The 22651-nt window shown below is 31.9% G+C and overlaps 1 protein-coding gene and 1 long non-coding RNA gene across 2 annotated transcripts; both read right to left on the reverse strand.

Annotated features, from left to right (window-relative positions):
• Positions 1-268: 268 nt before the first annotated feature.
• Positions 269-10061, reverse strand: LOC121209950 (probable mannitol dehydrogenase). The gene is made up of 5 exons (XM_041081989.1): positions 9751-10061; positions 9427-9540; positions 939-1452; positions 710-863; positions 269-613 (listed from the first exon to the last, which is right to left on the reverse strand). The coding sequence occupies exons 1-5, from the start codon at positions 9846-9848 to the stop codon at positions 399-401; spliced, it is 1095 nt and encodes a 364-aa protein (XP_040937923.1). The 5' UTR covers positions 9849-10061; the 3' UTR covers positions 269-398.
• Positions 10062-14928: 4867 nt separating this feature from the next.
• LOC121209951 (uncharacterized) lies at positions 14929-16071 on the reverse strand. The gene is made up of 2 exons (XR_005905210.1): positions 15546-16071; positions 14929-15216 (listed from the first exon to the last, which is right to left on the reverse strand). It is a non-coding gene; the product is annotated as an uncharacterized lncRNA (long non-coding RNA).
• Between the last annotated feature and the right edge of the window lie 6580 nt (positions 16072-22651).

Here is a 22651-nt window from a genome sequence, read left to right on the forward strand (position 1 = left end):
CTATATGTTATTACACAACAAAACGGCAACACCAGTCCCAAATATTCCTACTTTCTTGTAATACTTTTGGTTTTTACATGTTCTTCACGTGATGTTGCAAAGGCAGAGGCCTTCATAAATGGATCATAATGTAATCCAATCCGATTAAGTGAAAGGAATGTAAACTCTAATAAACCGATTTTGGTATGATTCAATTAACTATTACTCCTATCGTCTATATTTGGATAGTTCAACATTTATTTGTGTATTAAAATAAAAGCTCCAGACATGAAGCATTCTGCACTCTTTATTCATCGATTATTTTAAGCATAGCATACCAAAGTCTGTTTAAGCACACGATATTCAATCACGAAACTACTGCGACATCCGAGCATTTTAAAGCAACGGATTAGTGATTTTCAACTTGAAGGCTTGGTGGCAGCCAAGGTGTTTCCAATGTCAATTACAAATCTGTATCTGACATCAGCCTGTTCAAGTCTCTCCATCGCTTTGTTCACATAATCCATGGATATAACTTCAATATCTGCTCTTATGTTGTGTTTCGCTGCGAAATCAATCATCTCTTGTGTCTCCTTCATTCCTCCGATACCACTTCCAGCCATTGTCTTCCTTCCTGTTTTTTTATCACAAATATATAAATTACGTGTCAGCTTTATACTCGAATTCAAACTCCAAGACTAGTGTTTATTAAATGCATTTTTCTGCTTACCTATGATCAACGAAAATACAGGTAACTCGAGTGGCTCACTGGGTGCACCAACCATAATAAGTTTCCCATGGGATTTTAGCAGACCAAGCAGTGGCATAATTGGATGAGTAGCAGAGACTGTGTCTATAATTCCATCAAACGTACCCATGGCAGCCTTCTCCAACCCGAAAAAGTAAAATCATTTCTAAAATTTCTATTAGTAAAAGTAGGAGTAAGTGCACACAATTACCTGTAGTTCGTCTTGGTCAGGGCTAACCAAAAAAGAGTCAGCACCAAGATGTTCCAAGGCTTCAGCCTTCTTACTAGGAGAAGTGCTAATTACAGTCACTTTGGACCCCAAAGCCTTGGCAAATTTAACGGCAACATGACCAAGACCACCAAGGCCAACAATGCCGATATGCTTTCCAGGTTCACCTAATCCGAAGTATTTCAAAGGACTGTAAACAGTGATTCCAGCACAAAGCAAAGGAGCTGCAGAGTCCAGGGGCATGCCGTCAGGGATACGAACAACGTATCGTTCATTGGCGACCATTGAATCTGAATAGCCTCCATAAGTTATGGTTCCATCGTAGTAAATCCCATTGTAGGTTAATATGAGTTTAGGGCAGTAATTTTCGAGGTCGTTTGTACAACTGTCGCAGCTGTGGCAAGCTCCGACCATGCATCCCACACCCACTTTATCTCCCACCTTAACCTTTTCCACTTTGCTGCCTACTTCTGTCACTTCCCCTACTATTTCATGCCTGCAAATTATGGGCATTTTGTGTTATATCTCGATGAAGATGTAGCTGTTAAAAAGAAATGGTCTAAATAAATAAATGATTTTATAAGTAAAATATATCTTTTTTTTTTAATTTTATTTTCCTTCCACTAGGACTTTAAAATATAGAGAGAAATTACTTTCAGAGCTCTTCATTTTGTTTTTAAAAAAAAATTTCTTAATTATTAGGCTCTCCATCTATTTTTGTTTAACAATATTTTAATCTTAATTACATAAAGTTAACCCATACTAAAATTAACTTTCTAAATTAGTTATGTGTAATTATATGTGCAGGTTTTCTTATCTCACCATGTGTTGATGTTATGTGTGGGTTTTAATTCGAGTTACTAGACTTCTTAATTAATTTATGCTATAATAATTTGATTCTACTTGTTTGGACTTCTTTGTACTTAAATGTGCCGTAATAGTTCCATTCTACTATTTTGAGATTTGTATTTGTATCTTTTATTTTAATTATAACATTAATGTAAACTTTCAAAATATATATATATATATAAGGATATGAGATTGATTAAGATTTAAGGGCTAGCATATATAGGGGAGAGCAATTTTTGTTCAAAATCGAGAAAAGCGACTAAACTGAGTTATAGGTTTAGTTCTGTTGATTATTTTTTTCGGTTATTGATTTTTGAATTTTCAAATTGATTTTATAAAAAAATCAACTTAATTTAATATTTTTTAATTTATAATATATAAAATAAATATATTATTCAAGTCAATAATTAAATTCAATTAAATTAATTAAAAGACTGTAAATCGATTTAATTATATTGGTTCTTAAACTCTAATCTAGTTGGATTGATCTTCATATATTATGGTGAATTAAATCGATTTAATAAGAAAAATGACCAAATGGACGGAAAAAACTAAATACTCTCCCTTAAAAATATAGAGTCGAATTAGGCTTCAAGCTTATATTTAGGGTTTAAAAGTTTGACCTAAGATAGAGATTAAGGTTGAGTAAGATTTAGTGTTTAAAATTTCATTTTATTTGGTTTTTAAGTAGAGTTATAAGAAGTTAAAAGATTTTATTTGTTTTTTCAATAGAAGTTATAAAAAGCTGAAGTAATTTGGTATTTATATAATTATATTTTTATTAATACAATTTTGGATAAGAAAATAGGTAATGACTGGTTAAGCACGACAATTATTCTCTATTATTGGTTACTTCAAATGTAAATTAGAATATTTGAATCTAAACTAAACTCTTTAATTTACTACTATTAATTAAATTCTAAATATAGTATTAAAAAGTAAAGACGTAATGTGAAATTTAGCTTTCAAGGTTTTTATTTTTATATTTGTTAATTTGGTTTTTTTTTAATCTAAATTTAATCATTAAATTTTTAGAAAGAGTTAAATTGATTATTTTAATCAGAAATGTTGACTAAAAACATTAAATTTAATGATATTTTTATGGCAACCCACATGACAATTCATGTGTACTTCATATTGATATGATAATATTTATTTTATATTTAATGTCAATAAATAATTTAAATTTTTTAAAATTATTCAAAAAATATATAAAAAAATTCATGATTTTTTTTTAAAAAAAAACATGACATACTTATAGATTATTATTAAAATTTAATGTTTTAATCAATATTTTTATTAAAAAATAATAAGAATTAAATTAACAAAAAAATTTAACCTTTAAGGCCTAGACTCGAGTTTATGTTAGAAAACAAAAGAACGTGGACCTTCTTGCCTCCATAAAACAACTCCAAGCAAATAGAACCAAGTTTGAGTCATCAAAATGAAGTGGTAAAAGTGTAGTTAGTACTGGCAGCCGAAATTCATGACGCTCTCACTTCGAATCAGTTCATATACATTAAGAAATGGTTCAAAACTTGACACATCATCATTAGACGGGATCAACAAATTTGTAACCACAATTAAAGGGTGGGAATTAGTAAGATAGAAACCGTAGTGGACATAGAACGACTAAAGTAATACGCATTGAGAGACAAATGGCTGGATTTCATACCACTGACATAACATGAGGCCGAAATATAATTGTTATGCCCACTTTTAGTCTGATTCATGATAATCAAGCCACCAAATTTGGTCGGTTAAATAATAATACTTTAATTGACATCCAATTTCATGTCATACCAGATAACACGAACAGGCATTAGTCATGCAATTACTTCTTCATTTTATGTATGAATTTGTATTTGATTCTGTTAAGAAATGGCTTAAAATTGGTAGTGGATTGTTGTTGTTGGTAGTGGGTTGTTGGTGGTAGTGGATTAGTGGATGGTTGTTGGTGTCCATTTTCAACCACAAATCTTTGCCAAAGTTTTGGACAATTATGTCCTTGAACTCTCTTATAAATAGAGAGGTTCATTAGCCATATTCATCATCCCAAACCAAGAGAGAGCAAAGCTTGTTCTTTGAAAGCTAGGATTTTAGCTTTCGGGTTTTCTATAGGGGTTGAGAGTTGTGAGGTTCTCGGGTTGTGTCTTGAGTGTAAAACACTTGTAATCTTCATCTTGTTATAGTGAAATTTCTTTTCGCCTCTGCCCGTGGACGTAGGCATTAAAGCCGAACCACGTAAATCCTTGTGTTCACTTTATTTTTCGTTCCGGTCAATTTACTTGTAGTCATATCGGAGTTCTCGAATCGATCCTTTCCGCAACAAATTGGTATCAGAGCGTAGTTGAAGGAGTGATAATATTTTCTGAATTGCCCTGTGACTGCAGCTTTGTCTGATCTTTCACATCAGGAAGAAAATATTATCATTCATTCAAAGGTTCCAAATTATGGCTACAAGTGTTTCATCGACTAAGTATGATGTCGAGAAATTTACCGGGAAAAATAGTTTCAGTTTATGGCGCATCAAGATGCGGGCAGTGCTGGTTCAACAAGGATTGCTAAAAGCATTGTCTGGTAAAGATAAATTACCAAGCACGCTTTCGGAAGAGCAAAAGGATGACATGCTAGAAAGAGCACATAGTGCTATTCTGCTATGTCTAGGAGATGAAGTGCTACGAGAAGTAGCGGATGAGAAAACCGCGTCCGGTTTGTGGCTCCGGTTAGAGAGCAAGTACATGACGAAGTCATTGACGAACCGGCTCTACCTCAAGCAAAGACTCTATGCCCTGAAGATGGAGGAAGGTACACCTGTTTCCCAGCACCTGGATAAATTCAATTCCATTATCATGGATTTGAATAATATCGATAACAAAATCGATGATGAGGACCAAGCAATAATTGTTTTGTGTTCTTTGCCTCCCTCGTATGAGAATTTTGTTGATACAATGATGTACGGTCGTGATGACCTGACTCTAGAGGAGGTGAAAAATGCCTTAAGTTCCAGTGAGTTGAGGAAGAAAATCACTGGTAAGGTGGTCGAAAACAATGAAGGCGAAGGCTTGGTTGCTCGAGGAAGATCCAAGGCAAAGGGTGGAAGTTCAAGTAAAAGCCATCCTAGATCGCAGTCCAAGAAGAGAATACAGTGCTACTACTGTAAGAAGTACGGGCACATGAAGGTAGATTGTCCGAAAAGGAAGGAGAAATCAGAATCACAGGAGCAACAAAATGATCGTGCGAATGTAGCTGATGCAGATTCTTCAAGTGATGCCGAGATCGTTCTTGCAGTATCCGACTCTTACGCTGGTGGGAGATGGATTCTTGATACGGGAGCTACATTTCATATAAGTACTTCGAAAGATGCATTCTCAACATACGAGAAGCATTCTGGTTCAGTACTAATGGGAAATGACCACGCATGTCAAGTCATGGGGATTGGCACAGTTCGTATAAAGATGTTTGACGGTATTGTTAGAACTCTAACTGATGTTCGGCACATTCCAGAAATGAAGAAAAATTTGATCTCTTTGAGTACGTTGGACAAGAAAGGCTTTCGGTACTCTGCTGAAGGTGGAGTTCTCAAGGTATTCTCGGGTGCTTTGACTGTGATACGTGGTAATTTGGAGCGGGGCCTTTACTTCCTCGATGGTTCCTCGGTTACAGGTGTTGCGGGAGTGTCATCATCAGATGATCTAGATTCTGACACCACGAAGTTATGGCATATGCGGCTCGGGCATATGAGCGAGAGAGGCTTATCGGTGCTAAGCAAACGAGGATTATTGTCTGGGCAGTGTACAGGAAAGTTGAATTTCTGTGAGCACTGCGTCTTCGGTAAGCAGACTCGGGTAAAGTTCAGCACTGGGATTCACAAGACAAAAGGCACAGTGGATTACTTCCATTCTGACCTTTGGGGGCCTTCTCCGACAATTTCTAAAGGTGGTTACAGATATCTGCTTACCTTTATCGATGATTACTCGAGAAAGGTTTGGGTGTATTTTCTGAAGAGCAAGTATGAGGTTCTCATCAACTTCAAGCAATTTAAAGCTTTGATCGAAAATCAAACAGGAAAGAAGATCAAGCGATTCCGGACGGATAATGGCTTGGAGTTTTGCTCAGGTGAATTCAATGAGTTCTGCAAAAATGAAGGAATAGTGAGACACCGCACTGTTCGTCGAACACCACAACAAAATGGAGTTGCAGAACGCATGAATAGAACTCTCTTGGAGCGAGCTCGTTGCATGCGATCAAATGCTGGGCTCGGTGAAGAATTTTGGGCTGAAGCTGTTAATACTGCTTGTTATTTGGTTAACAGATCTCCGTCAACAGCTATTGAGCTGAAGACTCCTGAGGAAGTATGGTCTGGTTCTCCTGCTGATTACTCTGGTTTAAGAGTGTTTGGCTGCCCTGCGTATGCTCATGTAAATGAGGGAAAACTCAAACCGAGGGCGAAGAAATGCATATTTCTTGGATACGGCCAAGGGGTGAAAGGATACAGGTTGTGGTGTCCTGATCCGGTTTCGTCCAAGTTCATCATCAGCAGAGATGTGACTTTTGATGAGTCATCCATGCTTCGATCCACCACAAATTCCCGGGAAAAGGAGGAGTCAGATAGAATGGGAGATCACGGTGTTGAGAAGCAGGTGGAGTGTCAGGTGGACGCTCCAATTCCTACGGAAGGTACTTCAGTCCAGGATGATCAAGTTGAGGTGCAAGATTCCGATGAAGATGAGTCACCTCAAGAAAAACCATATAGCATTGCCACTGGAAGAACGAAGAGACAAATCAAACCAAATCCGCGTTACGCTAATCTGGTGTCTTTCGCGCTCAGTGTGGCGGAGTCCATTGGTATAGAACCTTCCAGTTATAATGAGGCTGTCACGTGTGATGAGTCGGCACAGTGGGCAATTGCTATGAGTGAGGAGATAGAATCTCTTCACAAGAACCATACTTGGGAGTTGGTTAAGCCGCCAAGTAACCAGAAGATAGTTGGTTGCAAATGGGTCTTCAAGAAAAAGGAAGGCATCCTAGGGGTTGAAGCAACTAGATTCAAGGCACGATTGGTTGCTAAAGGCTTCACTCAGAAAGAGGGGATTGACTACAATGAAGTTTTCTCCCCAGTCGTAAAGCATTCTTCCATTCGTGTATTACTTGCCATGGTGGCCAAGTCTGATCTAGAACTTGAGCAGCTTGACGTAAAAACGGCGTTCTTGCATGGTGAGCTCGAGGAAACAATCTACATGCGTCAACCAGAGGGTTTTACAGTTCCTGGTAAAGAAGACCATGTCTGTCTATTAAAGAAGTCTTTATATGGATTGAAACAATCCCCAAGGCAGTGGTACAAGCGGTTTGATAGCTTCATGATTCAGCATGGTTACACAAGATGTGACTATGATGCTTGTGTCTATCATCGGAAGCTCTCAGATGGTTCGCACATTTATTTGTTGCTGTATGTTGATGACATGTTAATTGCTTCCAAAAACATGTCGGAAATCAACAAGTTAAAGTCGCAGTTGAGTGGTGAGTTCGAGATGAAGGATCTGGGTGCTGCCAAGAAAATTTTGGGCATGGATATTCACAGAGATCGCAAGGCGGGCAAGCTTCGTGTGTCGCAGAAGAACTACATTGAAAAGGTTCTTCAACGCTTCGGCATGGATAAAGCGAAAACTGTGAGTACTCCGTTGGCACCACATTTCAAACTCTCTGCAGAGTTGTCACCACAATCTGATGAAGAAAAGCAGCAAATGTCTCACATTCCATACTCGAGTGCAGTTGGAAGCGTGATGTATGCAATGGTTTGCACTCGTCCAGACATTTCACATGCAGTTAGTGTGGTCAGCAGATACATGAGTTGTCCTGGCAAGGAACACTGGCAGGCCGTGAAATGGATTCTCAGGTACTTGAGAGGTTCTGCAGATTTATGCTTGGTATATGATCAGAGTGACTGCACTAGCAGTGTCACGGGCTATGTGGACTCTGATTATGCTGGAGATCTGGACAAAAGAAGATCTCTGACGGGTTATGTTTTCACTTATTCTGGAGGAGCCATTAGTTGGAAAGCTGTGTTACAGTCTACCGTAGCCTTATCTACGACTGAGGCGGAATATATGGCGTTAGCAGAAGCAGTGAAAGAAGCATTGTGGATGAAAGGTCTAGTAAGCAGTTTGGGTTTACAACAGGATTTCACTGTTGTATTTTGCGATAGCCAGAGTGCCATACATCTGACTAAAAATCAGATGTTTCATGAACGGACCAAACACATTGATGTCAGATATCATTTTGTTCGGGAACATGTTACGCAAGGTGACATTGTTATCAGCAAGGTTGCTACCGAGAAGAATCCTGCAGATATGTTAACTAAGGTGATCCCTGCATATAAGTTCAAGCATTGCTTGGACTTGATAGGTATTCGGGATTGATTAGCGCCAGAGAGGCGTTTGGAAGAGGTGATCCAGTTCGAGGAATTCACTATGATGTTCAGCTTGGTAAATTTCAAGCCAAGGTGGAGATTTGTTAAGAAATGGCTTAAAATTGGTAGTGGATTGTTGTTGTTGGTAGTGGGTTGTTGGTGGTAGTGGATTAGTGGATGGTTGTTGGTGTCCATTTTCAACCACAAATCTTTGCCAAAGTTTTGGACAATTATGTCCTTGAACTCTCTTATAAATAGAGAGGTTCATTAGCCATATTCATCATCCCAAACCAAGAGAGAGCAAAGCTTGTTCTTTGAAAGCTAAGATTTTAGCTTTCGGGTTTTCTATAGGGGTTGAGAGTTGTGAGGTTCTCGGGTTGTGTCTTGAGTGTAAAACACTTGTAATCTTCATCTTGTTATAGTGAAATTTCTTTTCGCCTCTGCCCGTGGACGTAGGCATTAAAGCCGAACCACGTAAATCCTTGTGTTCACTTTATTTTTCGTTCCGGTCAATTTACTTGTAGTCATATCGGAGTTCTCGAATCGATCCTTTCCGCAACAGATTCTATCAATATTTTTTATTACTTATTATATCTATGAATTTACAATAAAATAAAGATGGAATTTATTCCATGGTAAAAGAAGAGTTGAGTGGGTTGGAATTTCGGTGTTTCCTTGTCATTAAATAGACAGGTACGGTTAGTTTCAGAAAACAGGTACGATCCAGAGTTCCACTACCAATAAAATGTTATCCTATTTTTTATATTGGGGGTAAATGGAATTAAAGTTTTATAAATAAAGTAATAAGTTCAAAATTCTCAAGTCAAGCTTTACTAATTTATTTGTAGGGTTTTATCTCTCTAATTTGAAATGCTTTCAATACCCAAGAGAAGCAGGGTTAGAGTTAAATGCGAAATAATTAATCTTTAAATTCTATTTTTAAAGGGTTAGTTACGTTCCAACAGTTAATAATTATAAATATTTTGTGATATGTGGACCACATATTTTAAATGTGAAACAAGTTCCTAGGTTAAGATACTATAATTTATGAGTTATAATTGACTCAGCTATCCTGTATATGGAGTTTTTCTTGCTTTTATGTTTTATTGTTTACCCACCAGTTTACCAACTTAAAAAGAAAAAGGAATGGATTAATAACAAGAGATGATGATGAAGAAAGCGATGGTAAAAGGTAGGAGGGGAGTGACTGACCCAGGAACCATGGGGTAGTTGGAGAAGCCCCATTCATTCTTGATACTGTGAAGGTCAGAATGACAAATCCCACAATACAGCACCTTAAACCTCACATCTTCTTCACCAGTTACCCTGCACTCACCAGTTCATCACAACTCAAAATAAAATCACCATCACCTTTAAACCCTTTGAAATTAGACTAAGTAACTGCTATAAAAGAGATTTTTCACAAAGATTAAAATGCAAAAGGCAACATTAAATTAAATTTCATGGAACAACAAGAGTAGAACGAGTTAAGACTTAAGCATGCATCTGTTACAAAGCTTAAACAGTGAAAATAACCTTCTGGAGAAGGTGAAAGGAGAGAGATGACCAGATGGGTCCCTTGCAGCCCAGCCAAAGGCCTTGACAGGGTGTTCTTCTTCGGGTGACTTTGCCATTTCAGATCCAAGGTTGGTAAGCCAAAGAGAAAATGTTTGAAAGATCTAGTGCTTCTGTACCTGGGTGGTTTGACGGGTAATGATAATAGCAAGTGCTTCACTGCTTGGTACTCTTTTGAAGGCTTTTGTATGGTGACACATGACATCACATCTGAGCTCATTGAGGACTAAAAAGCAGAGACTATCAATAAAATTTGATTTTTTTATTGAAATATTGCATTTTTCTTTGAATATTATAAAATCTATATATCTACGTATAAAAAGGAAGTTGTAAAAGACTTTCCTCCTTTGACATGTATGTAGCCTTATATGGCCTTCTTCTTCCATTTTTTACATTATGAGATGGTTAAATTTTAACTTTCGTCTCTTTATTTTCTTGGCTTATATAAAATCATCAAATTTTAATTTTAATTTTTTTATTATACTCAAGATTTAATTTTTATATTTTAATTTTAAAATAATTTAGTATCTAATTAGTCAGTTTAAATATTTTATTATAATTAATTATTTACGTGAATTTTAAGAATTGTTAATATCATTAAATTTTTCTTTTAAATTCAAATCCATTACAATTACATTTTTGTCAGAGGACTACTAAATGAGTATATTTTTAAAAAAATTTAGAATGTCACATCAGTGAATTTAATGGAAGAATTTTAATAATGATAACAATTAAATCTAAAATTTTTAAATTTAAAAAATAGAAAAACCAAATTCTTAGAAATGATAGTATAAAGACTAAATTCTAAGTATACAATTAGGGGAATGAATTATAAATGTATGAAACGTATAGAAACTAACATTATATTTTAACTTTTAAATTTTTATTTTATAATTTGATACAAATAATTAATCAATCTAATTTTTTTTAGCAATGTGGAAACCACACTAATTATTTACTAAAATGTGGGTTTTTTTCTCTACCGCATGACCTCTTGAGGTCAATTTCACATTTAGGCTCCGTTTATTTCATTGAAAATGACTTTCGGAAAATAATTTTTGAAAAATGATTTACTTTTCTAGAAAAGCTAATATTTTCTGGTGTTTAGATGAATCTATGTAAAATATTTTCTATTGTTTGGTAGACTTCTTAAAAATATTTTATAAAAGTTGTTTTCAATTAAATAAACATACATTTGAGATTTTCTTATTTTTTTTCATTGTTTAATTGAATTTATTTTTATCTATAATTTTATATTTTACATTGATTTTGCATATATTAAAAATATTATGTTAAATTTAGATTCATTAAAATGTCATTTTTTAATTACATGACTATTAAGTGAGTATTTTTTATTTAAAAATGTGACATCAACAAAATTGATAAAAAAAATTAACGATCTCAACAATTGGACTTGGTTTTCAAATTTAGAAAGTAAAAGGACTAAATTCTTAAAAATAAAAGTACAAAGACTAAATTATAAATCTGTGAAGTGTACATAGACTTATGACATATTTTAACCTTTATACTACAAAACATTATTATTATTATATTTATAATTGTAATAAATATTTATTATTAAAATATTAAGATTGAATATTTTCAATAATATGTGAATAATATTATTTAAGATTATTATTTTTTAAATTTATTGTTAAAATAAAATTGAAATATTAAATAATTTATTAAAATAATAAATTATATTTATTATATTAATAATTTATTATATGATTAAATATAAATAATTAAATATGTATGTTTAATAATATTAAAAAATATAATATTTTAAATATTTTTTAAAATAAAAATAAAATTTATTATCAATATAATAATATTAAGCTTGATTTAAGTTAATTTTTATATAAAAATAAAATTATCTATAGATTAGTTTTTTTACGAAAAATGACTTACGCTCTTCAAAAGGGTAAGTCATTTTACAGGAACAATGGCTTATTTTAGCTTGACCTGTAAGTCATTTTTTGTTGACCAAACTATTTTCTGTGAAACAAATATAGTAAAATGCAAAAAATATTTTCCGTAAAACATTTTATATATAAACAAACGGACTCTTAATATCAGTCCTTGGAATATTGATAGGTAAAAGAAAACGTCATCGCCTATGCATGTTGAGATCACGCTCGAATCAATGTATTCAACCAAACTTTAATACTCATGCATATTGAGGTCATGCCAAATACAATAATCCAACATTTAATGTTTGATCACTAACGGCTCAAATTAAGTAGAGGGGACTTTGGATTCCATGGCAGTCGCAGTCGATACTTTTTCTATCTCTGTATTTTTTCACATAAAACGCTAAATTTCCATACTATAATTCTTAAGCTTTCTCTTACCAAGCTTTAAACCCTAATTTAGCTTGAGCTTCCAATCTTAAAGGGATTTTATTGAGACTGCAGTTTCAACATATATCTTCTATTGCAACATAAAATAGTGATTCTTTTCACAATCATTAGTAGGCTAAAAATTAAAGTGATTGAACTTGCCCTAATTATGATTTTAAGTGTGTTAGATCATTGAATGATGGCTTGCGAAGGGCTCATTTTTATTTACTTTACCAAAATGGGTAAGTTCCTACAAATGTAGAGTTTGTTTTCTTTATAATTGGTGTCTATAATATCCCTTATTTGATCCGATAATCAATGTGATGTGAATAAGTGATGTCACATTGACATGTTCTTTATAATTACTAAGTTTTTTTTTATAAGAATTATATTTAATCAATTCAATAAAATCTCTTAAAACTATATGTAACATTTTTAAAGTTTTAAACACATTTAAAAATAATTTTCTTTTAAAAAAAACATTATAACAGGTCCAATTTGTCCAGCCCGTTATAAACTAAATTAAAAAACCAAATTAAATAAAGTCCAAAATAAAACAGTCCAGTCCATTTACATTTAAAGTCCAATAAACCCCAAACTCCACACAAAGGCCGAGCTAATTTAAAACCTAACTAGGCCCAAGTTAATTCAAGATCAGCTAAACCTGATTAGCCTAAATACAAAAGCCAAAAAATAATAGCCCAAGTGTAAAATAAACCTTTGGCCCAAATAAAAACTGGCCCAGGCAAATTGAATCTTCTGGAAACCCTAAGGTCCCCTTTTTGCTAGGCGCTGCAGTTGCCACGTTCGCAGCCCTCCGTACGGTGGTTTTACCTGCAAAGAAGAAACAAAATAACAGTAAAAAAGGAGCAAACAACACAACAAATATCCAGCAATTGACAGCAAATGGGTAACAAAAAATCTAAGGCTATTGTATTTTCTTTTATTTTTTATTTATCTTTGAATCGGCTATAAAAAGGGCTGAATGGAATATGTACGGGGACTTTTTTTTTGCTTTTTTTCCAAATACAAATCAAAGAAAATCAAAGAATACAAGTGTTTTTTAAGGTATTCACCTATTTTTTATGTACTTATTCGAATATTATATATATATAGCATAAATACTGGTAGGAAAAAGGATTTTTTACCCTCTTTTGGTGATCGGAGAAGTGGAATCCGAAGAGTCATCTGTTTTATTTGGACTTTGGGTGAGAGTTTTGGCTGTTCTGTGCTTAGATTTAGGTTCAGGTTTAAAGGACCAAAATAGTCCTTTTTAGGGCCTCCGGCCACCGTGTACAATGGCGGAAGGTGGCGGGGACAGTGGTTCGGTGACGAAGCAAGGCAATGTTCTGGCTAGAGCTCCCAGAGCCTTTTCAGAGATTCTTTTTTTTTAAGAATTCATAGGAATGTTTTCTTTTAAACTTTTTTTTAGTATTTATAAGCAAGTGGTATGACGTTGTTTTGGTATGGACCATTAGTGACCAAAACGGCGTCGTTTAAAGGCCAGATCCGCGCATTGACCCTACCCGCCTCAGGATCCGCATTTTTTACAGTAAAGGGATATTTGCGCAATAGACCCTTCTATTTTTGTGGTGTAATGCAATGTGATCTTGCTTTTTTTCTATTTGTTTTAATTTTACCCTATAATTTCAGTTTCTTATTCATTTAGGTTTGCACTGAAACGATGTGTTTTAAAGGTTTGGGATAATTACCCAATTAGCCCCTGTTCTTTGCTCGCGTATTCCATCTAGATCCTCTTGTTGATTTAATGTTTAGTTTCTAGACTGCAAATTTCGTTTTAATTTCAAATTTATCCTTAACTTGTTTCGATTTATTTATTTATCACTTTTTCGTTTTATTATTACTATTTATTTTTAAATCTTTCTATATATTATTTATTTCAACTATTTTCTTATTAAATTTATTTTATGTATATTATTTATATTAAGCTTATATATTATTGACTTTAAATATTTGTATATATATTAGTTAGTTTAAGTTATTTTCATATATTATTTATTCTAATTTTTATGCATTATTTATTTTTAAAAAATAGTTTTATGATTATTTATTTTAAGATCTTGTATTTTATTTTTTATTAAATTGTTTCACATTTCTTATATATTATCCATTTCAAACTTCTTTTTTATATATATTATTAAAGTTAAATTTTTATATGTTAGTTTAAATTGTCTTTAAATTAATTGTTTTAAATCATTTTATATATTATTTTATTTTAAAATAGTTTTGCATATTAATTATTTTAAATTATTTTATATTATTGCCATTTATAGTATTTATTTCAAACTTGTTTTTTTATATATTATTTATTTTCATCTTGCTTACAATAGTTTTTTATATATTATTTATTTTCATCTTGCTTACAATAGGGGTCCGTTTGTTTATATGTAAAAAGTTTTACGAAAAATATTTTCTGTATTTTACTATGTTTGTTTCACAGAAAATAGTTTGGTCAACGGAAAATGACTTATAGGTTAAGATAAAATAAGTCATTTTTCCTGTAAAATGACTTTCCCTTTTGAGAAGCGTAATTCATTTTCCGAAAAAAAGTTCATCTATAGATAGTTTTATTTTTATATAAAATTTACTTAAATCAAACTTAATATTATTATATTGATAATAAATTTTATTTTAAAAAATATTTAAAATATTAAATTTTTTAATATTATTAAACATACATGTTTAATTATTTATATTTAGTCAAATAATAAATTATTAATATAATATGTAATTGGCCCATTCGCCCGGGCTCGTTAGAGAGAAACCAAAAATAAAATAAACAAAAACAAAAATAAATTAAGATAAAAACCAATAAAAGTCCATCATCAATGTCCTTTTACAAATTTTCAGGCCCAAATAAAGAACTTATACCAGCCCAGATACAGTTTTAACCCAAATTCATAAACCCATATCCTAAACCTAGCCCAAATTCGGAACCCAAAAAAGAAGTTCAGCGGCCGAGAGCACTAGAAGCTTCTAGAATATGCCAGAGAGTTGGGCTCCCACGAGCGGCTCCTCGCACGACCTCCTTCGCACATCTCCTCACTCCTCCGTACGGCCGAGTCTGCACAAGAATACACCAGAAGAACCACTAACAGAATACAACAAATAAATGTAATTTTTATTTTTATTTATTCTAAAAAAATCTGGCTATAAAAAGTCGTCGATTTCATCTCTGTAATCTTACGCACAGTGTACGCATACTACGCACGCACTCTGAAATACGCATATTACGCACACTAAATATTAGAAAAGGCATTTTGAAAGATATTCTTGAAGGTGATTTTCCATTTTCCTTAAAGTTCTCCGTCGAATTATCTTGTTTTCTTTTTTGATTTTATAACGCTATTGTATGTAAGATAACAAAAGAGAAAATAAAGGGCGAGATCTTACCTTGCGAATCGGCCACAGATTCCTCTTGGCTTCGTTGAAATCGGAGTTGAAAGGGGAATCACAAGGCCGAAAATTATCATCAAAAGCCCGAATTTGTCGGTTGCCGTTTGTGAAGGCAGATCGGCGCTAGTGCTAAAGGGATAGGGTTCGGCTGAGGAGAAAAAGATGGATAGGCTAGGGTTTTGATATGGTTTGATGGAATAAAGGCATTGTTAAGCGTTTATAAAATGGCAGAAACGACACCGTTTAAACCAATCTCGGTGGTTTAGAAACAACGTCTTTTGAACGACATAATCCGATGACCCGACCCATGCTTATACTAGATCTGCGCGTTTGGCTTTAAATGGCTAATTGCGCGCTGAGTCCTCTTTATTTGCACAGGCATTCGATTGTGCATGGCTGGTTTTACTTCATTTTTAGAATTTAGCCTTGTAATTTGAATATGTTTACAATTCAATCTGCGCCTACACATTGCGTTTTGAGATCTGGATTATTTCCATTTTTAGTCCCTGAGCATGCACGCGTGTTTCGCATCGATCCTTATTTCAATTCTATCAATTATTTTATTTACAAACTATCCCCTTCATTTTAAATTTGTTCTATTAAGTTTTCCATTTATTAATTCGTGGTTTAAAAGGTATTCATTTTTTCACTGAAATTGCTTTAATAATTTTATTTTGTTTTTAAAAAAATTCACTATTTTGAAGCTTGTAATATATTATTTCAACATTATATATAAAATTCTATTTAAACGTTAATATATGTACATACTTATGCACACCGAATTTTGCTTTCTATTTGAAATAATTATCATTTTAGAATTCATTTTATATTTCTATTCGTTTTATTAATTATGCTTTTTTTCATATAATTATTTTGAAGTTGGTTATATCATGGAATGTCTCGTTTAATTTTTTTTTTTATGTATGTGCATATAATACTTTAATAGTTAAATCATTGTTTTAAAATTCATATTCTTTTATAAAATTATTGTTTTGAAGTTATTTATATCATATTCTTTTAATATATTATATAGTATCTCATTTAAGTGTTTTTTCCATATATGTCTGTACGTATAAAGCAAAATTAATTTAATCTTGTATGCATCTCTATGTTATTTTTATAAATAATTATTACTATATCTATATATATATATGTTTTGTAAATCTATTATGTGCGGTATATTTTATCATATTATTCTTTCATATTTTATACATTATTTAAGCTATCATGTATATTGTTAATTTGTAAATGAATCTGTGATTAAAATATTTTTCATATAATTTGATTCAAACTTTTATTCTATAATATCTATTTTAATAATTATATACCTTTAGTTTTTATGTAAATTTGTCAACTTATATATTATATATATTATGCGTTTATTAATTCATCATTACTTTGAAAATGTTTTATACCACTTCAAATTTCTATTTTATTTTGTAAATATTTTGTGAGTTGTTTTATATTGTGCCATATTTATTGTTGAGGTATATCATTTAGTCATTGTTTTATTCATTGTATTAATTGTACTCCATCCATGATTAAGAATCTGGCTGCATTTTACTTAGAATAGTTGTACATAATTATTGAATTTATTAATTGTGGTTTATTGTACTATATGTGTGCCTATTATTTCATGTTTATTAATCCTTTTCTATACAAATGTTTCATTATAATACATTAAGCACTCCATCTGTTTTAAAACAAATAAACGTGTTTTGAGCTAATTTCCAATTTTCCTTATTAGTCAAAATTTTTGAAATAAGGCAATATTCAATATTTGGGGAATTCGGAAAATTGTGCCCTACCGTGCTGGGTATGATTTTTCGGTGAACTAAACATTTGGATATCCTTTTATAATTTTAACATACGAGTTTTTGAGGGTCAAAAATCAATCGTATTTTTGAAGGTATAAGGGATCGTGTCCAATCATGCTGGATATGTAACAACCCTTACCCGTATCTGACACCGGAACAGGGTACGAGGTATTACCGGACTTGAGTACTTGTAATCATTTAAAACCGAGACATAAAATTTCATCAAATTTTAAAAATTTTCAAACATATATAATTTGTCCCTTAAAAGGGCCTACCAGGCCCAAAACAATCATTGAAATTGGTTCGGGGACAAACCGAAATCTTTCAGACACTTAGAAAATTTTTCACCAAAGTAGGGTCACACGCTCATGTGGCATGTGACGTGATCGTGTGAGTAGACCGTGTGGTCTTCACACGCCCATGTCTGAACCCCGTGTAAAAATTAGCTAGCTACTGACTTGCTTACACGGCTAGACCACACACCCGTGTGATGGCCGTGTTCTTCACACGGCTGAGACACACGGCCGTGTCTCAAGCCCATGTGTATCACATTAGGCTATTTTCCAAGCCCTTTTTGTGTTCTTAACTTGGCCACACCAAGACATTTATCTATGCATACATAAAATAGGTTTACATAACTTTAACCATTATGAGCCAAATCTTATGATTATATACAATGAAGCAAAATGAGCCTATACATTTGGCTAAATCATAATATTACTTAATATCAATAACTAATTATCTATACATGCCACTTATTTGACAATAAATAAGAATTACCATTATTCTAATTTGATAAACTAGTAGTGTGATGATACTTCCGACGATCTCCAATCCCGAGCTAACCTGACAACACTAAGAGAAATGGGAAAATGGTGTAAGCTTAAAAGCTTAGTAAGTTGGCATATTAATAATAATAAGCAATTAATTAACAATATTATCCCATTCCTCAATAAATATGCTCAAGAAAATACAATCATTAATCACATGATTTCATCTTTTTACACAAGATCAGCTAAGGCTGTTTTCCTGAATCATAGTCACTAATTTAATTATTTCTTAAGATACAGAACTCAAAATTAAGTTTCGTAAATTTTTCTTGAAACTAGACTCATATAAATTTCTACCATAAAATTTTCAGAATTTTTGGTTTTGTCAATCAATACCAGATTTTTCTTAAAGTTTCATCTATTTCACTGTCTGACAATTCTGACCTCTCTATATAAAAACTAAGTTATCTCATTGTAAAGAATCAAATAATGTTTTTGATTATTCAAATAAAAAATAGACTCATTAAGGTTTCTAAGCATATAAACCATGCCCCATAATTATTATTTTTACAATTTATGATGATTTTACCAAGTCAGAACAGGGGATCACGTAATCATTCTGAACCAGTCTCACAAAAATATAAATATCTCAAAATATAGAATTCCTTTGCTTGCTCCGTTTCTTTTATATGAAAATAGACTCATTAAGATTTAATTTAATATCTTATTCAGCCTCTAATTAAATTCCTACTATTTTTGGTGATTTTTCAAAGTCACGTCACTGCTACTGTCCAAAACAGTTTTATTGCTAATTCACTCTTTCACACTTTATTTGTATTAACCTCATTTTAACATACATATCACAAATCATTTTCACCACATTTCATACGTCACAAGTATAGGCCCATGATTACAAGGTCACCATAAAATCATCCTCATGTATAACTTACTTGTTTATAACCTTACCACATCCCGGTCACTTAATGAACACATCATTCACATATCCAAGTTCTTGCACTTATTCATCACAAAACTCACAAAGCAGTACATAGTAAGTCTCCCGTTGAACACTTCGGATCAATCCTCGATACTTGGTGGTTTCAGCATATAGCTCCACCCATCATATAGTTCGGCTCTCTTGTACACATGGTGAACACTTAGTATCACCCATGTGACCTAGCCAGTTTATCTCGTAGCTCTTTTTTCTACATGGTGTCCTTCACCTGGAACCACGCATGCGACCTAGCTACATATATCCCGTAGTTCTCTTGTCTTCATGGTGTACACATAGTATCACCCATGCGACCTAGCTACATCATAATGTATCGTAGCTCTCTTGTACATATGATGTGCACTCAGCACCACACATGTGACCTAGCTACATACCATCAGTATCATCCAATCTTTCCGAAGGTTCAACCGGGATTTCTCTCTCTTTTCCAACAATTTCACCAATCAAGTAATTATCAACAAACATATTTCCAATATTATTATAAAATATCATAATACAAGTAAAATTGATATATTACTTACATATAAACTTACATCTCATTTAATATCAAGGCAATAACATTAAATTACACATTGCATTATTAAAAATCATATGAACTTACAATTGCTCTTAATCCATAATCATAGAAATCACATTTATGTATGATAATTCAATGCACTTCGTGTACCATAGGCATCTTTTTAAATCAATTCATAAACTTGGCACCATAAACATTTAATTTAACATAATTCAATTAATTCACTAAATTTAACTTTCAAATATAAATTACAACATTATTGCAGTATTATTAGCATACCAACTTACCTCAAATGCCGAAACGGCTAACTTTCCTAACTTAGCACATAACTTTGTTCTTCCCCGATCTTAATCCAAAATTTCATATTTTCTTGATCTAACATGTCAAATAACACTTATTTAACACATTTTATCAACACACTAACCAATTCAATTCATATATCAAATTTTAGAAAATTTACAATTATGCCCCCTAACTTTTCAAAAATTAAGCTTTTACCCCTAGGCTCGTAAAATAATTTTTATTCGATTTCTAGAAGGTTTAAGACATGCTGAACATTTTTCTCTTCTATGACAACTCCAAATTTTCACTAATTCACACACTTATGACCAATTTATAACTTTTACAATTTAACCCCTTTTTGACATTTTTATCGAAATTCATCGAATAAAACTCGTATTTAACACATTAAACATTCATTATCTACTATAAATCATCAAAACACAAGCATATCATGAATGGGTAAATTTTTAAACTCTAATTTCTCTTCAATCAATTGGTAGAAATAGAAAATTTAAGCTTCGAGGATCTCAAAAATATGAAAATCATTAAAAAGGAGACAAAAACCGTATCTATATAAGCCATAGAAGCTTAGCCGAATGGAGCTCATCCATGGCTGCCATTTTTGGTTCTTTCCCACGGTTGAAGAAGAAAGAATGAAAAAAAAATGATAGCTTTTATCATTTTTGTCTTATTAGGTCATTTTAATTAATTTACAAAATTACCCTTTTTATTTCAACCAAATTTCAAAAATACCAAACAAATATCCATCCACTAACTTATTAAAAGACTAATGGTCACATAAGGACTTTAAATTTAAAACTCATAACAATTAGGCACCTCATATATAAAGAACTCAACCTTTGCATTTTTTACAATTTAGTCCTTTTGACTAAATTGAGTGCCCAAACGTCAAAATTTTCGAACGAAATTTTTACGAAATATTTCCATAAATTTATAGACTATAAAAATATAATAAAAATAAAAATTTTCTCTTCGGGTTTGTGGTCCCGAAACCACTGTTCCGACTAGACCCAATTTTGGGCCGTTACAGGATATGATGCTGCATATTTTTGAAACGAGAGAATTTTGACCGCTAATTTGAACTAGTCAAACATTTTAAAAAGACTTATACTTTGAAAGGTCTTTTTTAAAAACCTTTGATATAAGCATAGTATCGAATCAATTTGGTACCAATTTTTGGACGTAATGAGGGTGCTCACCCTTCCTCATGCGTAACCGACTCTCGGACCCATTTTTGATTTTACGTGGACCAAAATTGTCTTTAATGGAACAAAACGTTTTAGTAGGTGGCCCAATCACACCTAAACCAAGAGATTGGTGGCGACTCCACATTTTCGTTTTTAAAAAAGTCGATTCCCGTTTTTATCTTTCCAATAAAAAAATTGTTTCGACATAATAAATATAATTTATTATTTTAATAAATTATTTAATATTTCAATTTTATTTTAACAATAAATTTTAAAAATAATAATTTTAAATAATATTATTCACATATTATTAAAAATATTCAATATTAATATTTTAATAATAAATATTTATTACAATTATAAATATATTAATGATAATGTTTTATAGTATAAAGGTTAAAATATGTCATAAGCCTATGTACACTTCACAGATTTGTAATTTAGTCTATATACTTTTATTTTTAAGAATTTAGTCCCTTTACTTTCCAAATTTGAAAACCAAGTCCAATTGTTGAGATTGTTAATTTTTTTTTGTCAATTTTGTTGATGTCGCATTTTTAAATAAAAATACTCACTTAGTAGTCATGTAATTAAAAAATGACATTGTAATGAATCTGAATTTAACATAATATTTTTAATATATGCAAAAACAATGTAAAATATAAAATTATAGATAAAAATAAATTCAATTAAACAATGAAAAAATAAAAAAAAATCTCGAATGTATGTTTATTTAATTGAAACAACTTTTATGAAATATTTTTAAGAAATCTACCAAACAACATAAAATATTTTACATAGATTCATCTAAACACCAGAAAATATTAGCTTTTCCAGAAAAGTTAATCATTTTCCAGAAATCATTTTCCGAAAGTCATTTTCAATGAAACAAACGGAGCCTAGTTTTTTTTTAAACTTTTATTTTTTATTTCGTTGTTTTAAATCTTTTGTTATTTTTTACTCTTTTTATTACTTATTCTAATCTTTTTTATATCATTTATTTTTCAGTCTTTATTTTTTGGAGTATATCATGTTGTGTCATTTCCATCAATTGTTAATGTTAAGATTGTATGTTATGTATTTATTGTCATCACGGGCATTATAATTCTTGCATTGTATTTATTAGTTATTTGTGATTCAATATTGTAACATTTTGCTTGTAAATTATTACTTTGCATTGTATATTATCATTCCACAGCACTTTGTTCGCTTAAAAGGTTGTGTTTCAATATTGTTCCTATTCTGAAATCATTGTTATTAAACAAAGAATTTATTAAAAAATAAGGTAATATTTTATGTTTGGGAATTCGAGAAATCGTGCCCTAATGTGTTGGGTTTCGATTTTTCATTTGATCGAACGACCAAATATCCTTTTAAAATTTCAATGCATGAATTTTGAAAATCATGAGATGGTCTTAGTATCGAGGATTTGAAATGTTGTATCCTAACGAGCTGGATATGATATTTTATTCCTTCGGGACAAGAAAATCTTAATAT

Source organism: Gossypium hirsutum, chromosome A11 (genome assembly GCF_007990345.1).
Source record: "Gossypium hirsutum isolate 1008001.06 chromosome A11, Gossypium_hirsutum_v2.1, whole genome shotgun sequence".
Taxonomy (NCBI): Eukaryota; Viridiplantae; Streptophyta; class Magnoliopsida; order Malvales; family Malvaceae; genus Gossypium; species Gossypium hirsutum.